At 36.8% G+C, this 11,812-nt stretch overlaps 1 protein-coding gene across 2 annotated transcripts in view; it reads right to left on the bottom strand.

The window, feature by feature from the left end:
* Positions 1–10,371, bottom strand: part of LOC107684828 (gamma-aminobutyric acid receptor subunit beta-2-like) — a 49,302-nt gene extending 38,931 nt beyond the window's left edge. The window contains exons 1-3 of one of the 2 annotated variants that reach the window (XM_016481193.1): positions 10,080–10,153; positions 9,895–9,986; positions 9,246–9,313 (exon numbers count right to left, since the gene is read on the bottom strand). In XM_016481193.1, coding sequence (XP_016336679.1) covers positions 9,246–9,313; positions 9,895–9,986; positions 10,080–10,153 — 234 coding nt within the window. Of the gene's footprint in view, positions 1–9,245; positions 9,314–9,894; positions 9,987–10,079 lie in introns of both variants that reach the window. The other variant, XM_016481194.1, reaches the window with a different exon arrangement.
* Between the last annotated feature and the right edge of the window lie 1,441 nt (positions 10,372–11,812).

An 11,812-nucleotide genomic window follows, 5' to 3' on the forward strand; every position in this document is an offset into this window, starting at 1 on the left:
CACCTAGGATGACTTGAGGGTGAGTAATTTATGGGCTAATTTTCATTTTTTGGGTGAACTAACCCTTTAACCTTTAGAAAATGATGTTCTTCTACATCTGAACATTAAACTGCATATTATACTAGCAGGGTGTTTTTATTTATTTATTTGATATAAGGTTTGTAATTTTTGTAACCAAATATTTGATCCATTTAAAAATGTTTAAAATCATGATTTTTACATACAAAATTAAACTTGTGTAACAGGATGGAATCGTGAGCTTGATCAATAGGGCCTTTCGCACCGCTTTAGTTCCAGAACTAAATGTACAGTACTAAAGTACTGGGACGATTTTGCGGCTACAAGTGCCTGCACTTCAGCGTGCGTCCATCTATCGCTGTTCTCCATACTTGCGAAATAAGTTGACACAATGTTTACAGTATGTTTACACGGCGTTTTAAATCATGGTGGGTGAGGGCGTTTCCGTACGCGTTTGGCCAATCAATGTCTACTTACGTCACGATTAGTACCAGTTGTACTGGTTAGACCCTGCTCCGGAGTAGGAGCTAATTTGGTTCTCGAAAAAGGCAGTCCGATACTAAAATCGCTCCCAGTTCCGGCAGTGCGAACACGCCAAAAAGTGGGTAGTTCCACAATTAGTTCTGGTACTATGAAAAGGTTCCTGCGGTGCGAAAGGCCCTAATGCTTTCAACTCTACAATAGATTATTGTGAGTCCAGATCATATTTTAACACTTTTTTTTTTTTTGGCTTTAGAACCAGTGTTGGGGAAAGTTACTTTTAAACGTAATACATTACAATATTCTGTTACTCCCTTAAAGAAGTAACTAATCATGTTACTTAGTTAGCTTTTATGGAAAGCAATGCATTATGCTACTTTTGTGTTACGATTTATCATCTGGACTGGACTTGCTTGTTTGTTTTTAATATAAAAAAGCTCTATTTTTGGCAAATGTAAAAGACAAACAAATGGGCCTCAGACAATCTGGATTGCATGAAGAATAGGATGCAGGAGAAGAAAATTCAACACTCTTTTGCAATAAAAAAGGTAACACTTTCCAATAAGGTGTCATTTGTTAACATTATTTGATGTATTAACTAACATGAACGAACAACAATACATTTATTAGACTATTTGGTTACACTTTATTTTAAGGTGTCCTTGTTACAGTGTAATTATACATTTAATGAGTAATACTAGTTAACTACATGCACTTACTATATGGCTAGGATTAGGGGTTGGTTTAGGGTTACTTGCAAGTAATTGTGCATAATTAATTAGGGAAAATTTCATGATTCAATTCGATTCTCATCCACAAGCTTGCAATTCGATTCGATTCAATTCAAATTATACAATTCAATTGTATAAGTCTATGCTATGTCATTCAATTAGTTAATTTAAATTAGATGTTAAAATCAGATATTAAATGAGTTAAATTCAGTAGTTAAATTTTCATGCTAAAAACATTCATAAGAGCACTAGACAAACTTTATCATCTATATAGCAATGGTTATTAATAAAAAACTGTAGCAGTAATATGTATTGTTTTATGAATAATAAACAGCTAATAAAATGATCCACCCCTACGTTTGAACAAATTTTGATGCAATAAATAGGGTACGATTTAAAAATCATCCCTCCAAAACAGAGAAAACATCTGTCACACTTCTTTTAAAGTGTGTATAGTGTATATATTTAGATGTATTTGTAGAAGTTATTATAGCACAATTCTACAATTCTTTAACACTTATATTAATGTATCACTGAAGGGAACTGACTGTCTTGAGAAAAGTTTAGATGGCAATGGCATTTTCTTCTCTTATCTCTGTATAAAGCACAGCTCTACGGTAACCAAGGAAACGCTATATCGCGGCTGGTTCATAAGCGCCACCTGCTGTCAGAGAGTGAATTTGTGTCTCATTTATACCTGCTGTTTTTGTTTCATGCAGATATGTTTTATGTAGCAAAAAAATTAATAAACAAAACCTAAAGTCAGACCATTCTGTTTTTGTTTTAAATCATGAAATTATCTCATTCAAACCACACACAACTGCTCCTGCAACATGTGTGTAGCATCTTTGGATTGTGATTAAAATGCAGTGGTTGCATCTAATTTACAGATATTTTTGTTTAAAGCCAGTTTGTTTGTTATAAAGCAAACAGCCAACAAATAAATTTGCAGAATCAGCCAATTTGCTAGTTAAAAAAATGCTCCCGAATCGGCTATGATCGGCGCATCACTAATTAAAATACTAAATAAAAGGCCTCAAATTGGAAGTACAATCTGGGATGTTTTTTTTTCTATTGATTCTTCAATAGGTAGATCTTGTCTTTCATAGATTTAGAACAATTACCAAATAAATGCATGTTGATTAATTGTTAAATAACATTCTATTTTAATATTTTTTCTTACAATATCTTGAGTAACAGGGTGGAATTGTCAAGCTTAATGAATGCTGCAGAAATTGAGAAAATGGAAATAGATGACGTATTTGCCCTTCCATAATGCATTAGAAAGGATTCAAACCGTGGATGCCAAAATTTTAAGCAAAGATACATTTTTGTGGGAGTAAATCATGTGGAAACAGATAGTGCTGTCAAACGATTAATCGCGATTAATCGCATCCAAAATAAAAGTTTTTGTTTACATAATATATGTGTGTGTGCTGTGTATATTTATTAAATACACACACATGCATGTATATATTTCAGAAAATTATGTTATGTTTATATATTAAATATATTTATTTATAATAAAAATTATATTAATATAAATATAGACGTAAATATTTTCAAAATATATACTGTATGTGTGTGTATTTATATATACATAATAAATATACACAATGCACACACATATATTATGCAAACAGAGACTTTTATTTTGTATGCGATTATTCGTTTGACAGCACTAGTAACAGGGTTGAATACAAAATGCTTACGATTAAATCGAGCCACTTCTAGGCTAGTTTTCACACAAAAACATGGGATTTGTGCCTCTAATGCTTTAAATAAGTCATGAAGGACCAAAGTGTTTCTGTTCGTCCCTACTGTATTTGTGGAAAGTGCCAAATGAGGATGCGAGGAGATTGTGATGAGAACGCTTACAACGGGGCACTTAACATCACCGCCGCCGTAGTCTCAGTGTCTCTCCAAATAAGAGAAACACCAGCACAGCTGCTGCGGACTCGAAGACTTCATTAATCGGTCATGACGACGAAACCATGCGAAAGACTGGTTAAGCACAAGCCTCGGAATATTGTAGGTTGTTAGAGAGATGGACTTAAGATGCAGCGGTCACACCCGGGGTGCTGAGAGCATGACTGGCCCGATTAGCCTTTATTCCCAACGGAGCGTTTTTTACAGCTACTTAAACATGTTTGATTTAACAGCCCATCGCAGGATGATATATTAACAGATTACACAAGCCAAATCTGTCACATTAACTTCACTTAATCTAAGCTCATAACCGCAAGTGCCGTGATGAGGATGTTGATGACATGTTTGGAGATAAACGTTTGATGTCAAAGATGTGATTAAGTGGCAAAGTTTACTGCAATGTCAGACAGACTCCAAACGCCAGGTGTTTCAAATTAATCTACAACCGAGCGCCTCTTCGCAGAATTAGCTTGGGAATTAGACTTTAATGTTGTTTAAACTTTCTTTTGAAAACATTCCGTGTTCGATTTTTACATATGAGAGATACTAGCTAACTAGACCCTCACAGGGTGATCAGGACCTCATGCAAAGCATTATCCTGCTTATTACATGCCTACTTACCAGACCAATCAATAAACAGACATGAAATGTTAATTAAATTAATGACTTAAACACCCCTGTAGTGAAAACCGGGTTGTTTTCATGCATCTCTGGTGTTTTTAATATGCTTTAAGACAAACCATGTGCAAATTCACATGCAGTTGTGTAGCGTTCAGTACTTCAATTAAAGGGATAGTTCACCCAAAAGTGAAAATCTGTCATCATTTACTCTCCCTCAAATCGTAGGACTTTCTTTCATTTGTTGAGCTCAAAAGAAGGTGTTTTGAAGAATGTTGGTAACCAAGCAGTTGGCGGTAGCCATTGACTTCCATTGTATGGAAAAAAATATTATGGAAGTCAATGGCTACCAGTAACCAGTTTGGTTACCAACATTCTTCAGATTATCTTCTTTTGCCTTTAACAAAAGAAAGAGACTGATACAGGTTTGTAACGACTTGAGGGAGAGTAAATGGTAACAGGTTTTAATTTCTGGATAAACTATCCCTTTAACCGGGTGAAAGTGGAGCAGTCTGACTCTGAGCTGGTGCAATTGAGTGGAGGCGGGGACTAATTAGCATATTCATGGATCCGCATATACTAAACGAGGTAATATTCACTAAGAGACACATGAAACTATCACAGCTATGTACGCAATGAGTAGCCATGGACAATAGTCATTTATACCAGGTGTTTCTTAGTGCTGGGTAGTAACTGATTACATGTAATCTGGATTACGTAATCAGATTACAAAAATTAAGTACTTGTAATTAGAGTATAGTACATTTTAAAATACTCGTGATTACAGTTACTTTTTATGGATTACATGATTACATATTATTCACACAATGCCCGTAAATTATTAATAATTTATTGATTCTCCCTAATTTGTCTGTTGTCTCTATACCAGTCTGGGAAACCCTGATGTAATATGATGTTTAATGCACTTCATGCTTCTTGCAATGGAATATATTTTCTCTCTCTTTGTTTGTCTTTTTTTTTTTATATCGAAATGGTACACAACAATACAATTCAAATCTGTAGGATAAATAAGTCAAAAGTAATCTAAAAGTAATCAAAAAGTAGTTGGAATACATTACCTAATATGAATAATCTAACAGATTACATTACTAACTACAATTTTCGTCATGTAATTTATAATCAGTAACGGACTAAAATTTGCAAGTAATCTACCCAGCAACTAGTGTTTCTAACTAGGTTTGAGGATGGATGGAGGAAAAAAAAATACACCAAAACATTTGACAAATGTATATGGCATGGTGCTACGCAAATGAAATGTAATTATTAACGATTATTTTGAGTCCAACTTATATTTAACCATTTCTTTTGGCTTTAGAAAAATTACAACATAAATGCCAGTTGCATAATAGCACACATACCCATCTTTAAAAAAAGAGGAACATCGTATTTGGGGGTCCTTGGCATAAAAAAAAACTTAAATTATAAATGTTATTAGTCATTATGCAAACACACACATATATATACCAGAGACACAACACAGCAAAATATTAGCCTAAAGGCTTCAGGTAAGCAGCAGTTAAATAAATGCAAGCAACATCAGACCAATCACAATTCAGTATGCAAATGAATGTAAAAAAAGACCAACTGCAATTCAGTAAGCAACTACAACAACCATCGCAGCAGCTGCATTCTCTAAATATGTCAACTTTAATCTTAAATGTCTCAGACAAAGTCTAAACGCAGTCGTGCTACACGTACATTAACGGGTCGTGCTGAATGAACAGCAGAAATTAGCGGAGAAGAAAAAAAGCCTTGCAAGAACTATAATAAGCTTCTCAGTAGAGTGAGATGTGCTGCAGATCTCATCAGTGTATGGAATTATAATACACGCTGCTGCTGTCTGAGAGAACATCATGTGACTACACCCATGCTCCTCTATTTCTGGCTGTAGCTAAATCATACATGTAAACACACGGCACGACGTTACGTACGAGAGAATCCATCAAAACACAAATCTGCAGCCTTGCCTTAAACATCGAAACAGAGAAGAGCCCACATTAACCCCGTAGTTTTAGAGAAGGGTGGTGTTGTCATAGCAACAAAGAGTAAAAATAACACTAAATACACTGTTTATCAGCTCGGAATTGAATAAAACTGGACTAAACAGACACTAACTGACTATAGCCAGAAATGATCAACAATTACACACACTAGTACTAATTAAGTCGAGTGATCTAATTGAGTCTAAATTTGTCTTTTCATCCATTTGCTATTTCACAGGCTATCATTGCGCGGCCCTGCCTCTTATTCATGTAAGCAATTAATGCTTGTCAAGATAATGATACATATAAGGGCAATGTTTCCGCCCCGGTAATTATTTAGCCCATGAGCTAACACAAGTCTGCTCCCATCTTTTCCTTTGAAGTGACTATTATGTTTTCAGAGAAAAACCTCCGTCCCGGCCGCAAACAAAGGGCATCTTGAGCGGAATTTATGCAGAGATGCACGGGTCACAAACAGATCGATCAGAATATGGTATTATACCGTTCATGTTACACTTGTGACCCTGGACCACAAAACCAGCCATGGGGTAAATTTTATGAAATTGAGATTTATGCATCATCTGAAAGCTGAATAAATAAGCTTTCCGTTGATGTATGGTTTGTTAGGATAGGACAATATTTGGCTGAGATACAACTATTTGAAAATCTGGAATCTGAGGGTGCAAAAACATCTAAATATTGAGAAAAATCGCATTTAAAGTTGTCCAAATGAAGTTCTTAGCAATGCATATTACTAATCAAAAATGAAGTTTTGATATATTTACGGTAGGAAATTTACAAAATATCTTCATGGAACATGATCTTTACTTAATATCCTAATGATTTTTGGCATAAAAGAAAAATCGATAATTTTGACCCATACAATGGGCTATTGCTACAAATATACCCCAGCGACTTAAGACTGCTTTTGTGCTCCAGGGTCACAAATGAGTCATCAGAAAGCGCCTGAGCCAGAGAGCACGGCCTGCGTTTGCCTCTTCTCCAAAAATAGCCTGCATTTTAATGTGAAGCAACGAAAACGCAACTGGCCTAAAGATTTGCATTGCCAAACAACACGGGTGACCTTTGGTGGAGGCTTCTTTGGCCACGTTTCAACCGCAGCGAGCGCTCTTGTTTACATGCGTGTGAAATGGCAGGCAGGAGGAGATGAAGAGGAGAGGGCTGCTTCGCTTTAAAACACAACACTGGAAGCGGTTACGCCTCACAAAGACACCTGGGGCATCAGTGCCGCTCCTAATTGAGAGATCGTACATCTGTCTGAGACGCAGGCATCGCGCTGGACTAATGAGACAGTAAACTGGTACGAGGCGCCAAAGAGGCGAGCATGAGAAAGAATGAGGCGTGATGCATGCTGGCTTTGAATGGAAATATCAGATACTAATGGTTGCAAATCTCCCAGATCAAGCCTGTCAACCCTCAGGATAGTGGAGGATCCTGTCGGCTGCGAGCTCGGCCAAAATCCAATTTTGCTGTAGCTGCAGAAAACAAAGATTTTCATCTTTTCTCCCCAACTCCTCGGGATTCCAGAGCTCAAGCGTGACAAGCAACAAACCTGACAGATCTATAAAGGTAATTTGTAAGCACATCACTGCACAGTATGAAGCATCTGTCCGGAGGTCCGTCCACCTGGAAACGGCATTGTTTTGAGCATTGAATATCCGTGGTTTTCTCGGCCGTTCGTGATTAGTAAATGGAAAGTCAAAAAAGGTGCTCAGCTTTCAGAATGAGTGATGATCATCAAGCTTGCAAGGTCAAAATAAAATTTAAAAGAGCTGTTTTATTTTGGTATTAATTTTCAATGAGGTTTGCGGATAAATAAATAACTAAATAAAAATGAGAAATAAAATATATTTTTTAAAATGAGTTGGATGTAATAGCGTTGAAAAATTAGCCTAAATAAGCTATTAATTGTAGTTTGGGACCAAATAGTTCTTGATCAACTTTTATTGTCAGAAATTTAGGAAAATGATTTGTTTTGTCATTCTGTAATAAAATAACGTTGTTGACAAGGTTGAAGGTCAAGATATGAATAGTCCAAATGTTGTTTATGTATGATTTTAATCATTGAATAAAGTTGAAAAGGTCTCTAGGATGGGACAGGCCCAAATCACATTTAAAGAGGGAGAAATAGATATTTAATGTATTTAAAATTTGATTGAAATACATACACACACACACACACATATATACATATATACAGTAAATATATATATATATATATAAAGGGGGAAAGTTGACCTTATTCATGGAATATGATGCATAAACATAAAAAAAAATTAAAAAAAATAAATATAAACATTTGCCCTAAAACGAGCAAATTGTATCTTAAGAAATATTTTAAAGTTGAGGATAACTACAACAATTTATGCTCACTGTCAGAAATTCCCATTATATTTTAGGATTTTATTCATTTAAATTACAATTCCATGTCCATGGGGTATCCTGACCTTGGCTGTCATATTCAAATGATTTTTCCGAAGCCCTGGTTCAAGCACCAAATCCAGGATAAACAGGTAAGATAATTCTCACAATTAATGGTTTAATGAACTATAATGAAACAACATCGCTTCCATTATAGATCAGACCATTTGTGTGCATGCACCACCTACAGCGCTGTAAATATACGTGTGAACTCAATCTGCAAACGAGGCATGCTTTTGTTTTTCCACACAGATCGGTGAAGAAAATGCAGAGCTCCTGGCACAGGCCACTTCACCTTCATCGAGTTAAAAGGAGCGACTGGGAAATGAATTGAAAACAAACTCCATCACCCCCACTGAAATGATAAAGCTGCAATGAGTACGAGCCATAAATCTTTAATTTCACAGCCATACATATTCCCCTGCAATTATAGCTGCGCCGCGCGCCGCGTCCGACAGAGGGTGCGCTCACGCGAGATTAACTTTTTAGCGGTGTCCATCAACAGTATGTTGCTTTGCATCACAGTTTATCATCTGAGCATTTAAAAAAAAAAGATGCATCTATAAAAACGTCGATAGATGCTGTTTATAGTCGTGCATCTCCCAAAACCCCCTCTCTGCTGACAAAGAAATGCGTGTTTCTGTCAGCGTACGCGGCACACGCCGTCTTTCTCCTTGAGAGGGCAACGCTCACCTTGAACTAGATTTGCGATTAAACCCAATTCACAGGGTGGAAAGGTGCGTCCACGAACGTGCTCGTTTCTCGGTGGCAAATAAAACACAGCGTGAGACAAGCGGAGCGTGTGCGGGTGCGCGTGCGAGTGCGCCAGTGCGCGTGTGTTTTGAATTCAAATGTCAGCAGCGAAATGCAGAGCAGATACCGCAGCATGCCAATGAACTTCTGCGGCTTCACGTCTAATCATCATGTGTGTGTGTGTGAGCCACATCAGCTGGTGCGCCTCAAGTTAGTGTGCATAACGCATTGCATTTTGACACATAATGGAATACTGTTACATGCAACATACCATGTTTACTTCGGATACCATGTCTATGCTGGCTATGTCTATATTCATCCCTACCGCCACCGGAGCGCCTGATGGAGAGAAAGGAAAAATGATTAAAAGGGAAATTGTATGCATGCATGCATATACCCACACTTTTACGTGCAGGTGCCAAATGACACTAAATGGCATTCTATATATGAAACTGCATGCATTATATGTATATGAAACACCAACACCCCAAATTCACGTGGCATTGCGCATGAAATTGTTGATTTGTTACAAGCACTGGAAGTGAACTCACAAACGCAACTGCATGACTGACAAATGCACAGTTAGACGCGTCCTTCTATCAATAACAGCTTGAGCATCTTCTATGATGGATTCGTATGCGTGCATTAAAGGAGATTTTAAAGCATGCCATTTCATTTGCTGTCATGATGCAACAAAAGTTGCGCTGCAAATTGAATTGATCCCCAAGTTAGCGTCCCTCTCTGGGAAAAGATGAAATAGCGGTAAATAAGCGTGCGTTCATTTTTCTCATGCATTGACATGCACGCCTGATCAGAGACTGAGATGAATGAACAAGGTTTGCATGAGTAATTGGGCATGTTAGTGCGCGTGACAATCCAAATGCAACAATTATACGAATTTTACTCATGCATTAGCCTACCTCCGAAATCTGGCCTCAGCCGAATGTCGTATCCTTTCATGAGTCTGTCCACGGTGTCTTTGACCACCGGCATATTGCTCGGGTCTCTGATACTGCAATAATATCACGAGATGTTCTCTTACATCCTCTTACATCCCCAAAACACATCATTTTCTTTTCTGAAACGCCACAAAACGCAACCCTACCTTTGCGCGCACGCCACGGCCACGATCAGCGGACATAATAGGAAGATGTGTGGGGTTTTTCCGATACTCCCCATCGCAACAGTTTTGATGGGCTTTTGGATGTGATGATGAAGACAGCGCACATCCAACTTACTGAAGCCAGTGCAGCGAAGGCAATGAGCTGCGCATGCGCACACGCCAGCTCCAGATCAAAGAGCAGCTCCTGATGATGCTGGATGAGCTGTTTCCATTGCGGGGGAAAAATTAAAGGGACGACTGAATAAACCAAGTCAAGAGAAGAAGACATCAGGTGATCTTCATGCAGCATTTTTAGTCCTGTGTGTGAATGTGGAACGTGGAAGGTGACACGATGTGGTTTAGTCATCATAGCGAACTTCAGGTAGCCGATCATAGTCATTAACATTTACTTTAAGGTCGCTAAATAAAGAGTTTTCGCAATGTGTTTATTGTGAGAAAACATATTCAACATATTACAGTTAAAAGACCAAATGAGAGGTTTCTTCGCTGTGTAATTCCTATTGAATTTAGACAGTAGCTACTTTAAATTACAACCCTTAAAGCGAAACAGGTGGCATTAGGGGGAGGGGCTTTTTCATTCCAGAAAGCATTTGATTGGACGAAAAGTTGAACACGCCCCTGAGAGCAGGATAAGTCATCAATCATTTTAGTCCGTCTTCCCAAGAATTGTTTTAAATCTGTTACAATTTTATTTCGTCAATTTTAAGGAGATAACTAGTATTTAGATGACCTCAAAACGAATTAAATGTAACTAAAAACTACAAAATGTAGGTTATAAAGATGTGAAGATGAAAAAGTGTTTAAATTCTGTGCCATAAGAGGCACCAAATTTCGAAACAAATCACTGGTTACACTTTATTTTAAGGTGTCCTTGTTCCAGTGTAATTATACAATTAAGTACTGAGTAACATTAATTAACTACATGTACTTACTATATGGTTAGGGTTTGGCTTAGGGTTACTTGCATGTACAGTCAAACCAAAATTTATTCAGACACCTTCAACATTTCTCACATTATATCACATTTTATTCGCTATAGTTTAGAAAATGGTAATAAAATATGACAAGAACTTAAGTTAAACTGTGTCAGAACAAATTCAGGTAACACTATTTTAAGGTGTCCTTGTTACAAGTTACATGTACTTACTATTATAATAACAATAAATTATGCATAATTACATGCAAGTAACCCTAAGACTAACCCTAACCATATAGTAAGTATACTGTACATGTAGTTCATAAATATTACTCGGTACTTAAATGTATAATTACACTATAACAAGGACACCTTAAAATAAGGTGTAACCCAAATTCATCTTGATAATGTCAGATAACTTTGATAGAAAGGTATGTAAGGGATTACAATCAACCAAAAAATATTCAGCTGTTAAATGTAAGTACACAATTAGATAATACCAATTTAGGTCAACCAATTACCAATTAGTTTTGTTCAGACTGTGGTGTAAAAAGGTCGCATTAGCAATTAAAGGAAAAACACTTAAGCAAAACATGGTTAGGTCTGAATAATTCTGAATAATTTTTGATCCCAAATTTTACTGCTAGTCCACTGTATGAAGAATTTCTGGGTATAATTTGTCACAGTTCACTTTATTTTGCTATCCTCACTTACATAAATGAACTATAGTGTCCTGCACCCACTAGTAAAAAAATATAAAAAATTATATCTGGTGTCTGAATAATTTTTGGTTTGACTG

The sequence above is a fragment of the Sinocyclocheilus anshuiensis genome, unplaced genomic scaffold, assembly GCF_001515605.1.
Source record: "Sinocyclocheilus anshuiensis isolate Anshui unplaced genomic scaffold, SAMN03320099.WGS_v1.1 scaffold121, whole genome shotgun sequence".
Taxonomy (NCBI): Eukaryota; Metazoa; Chordata; class Actinopteri; order Cypriniformes; family Cyprinidae; genus Sinocyclocheilus; species Sinocyclocheilus anshuiensis.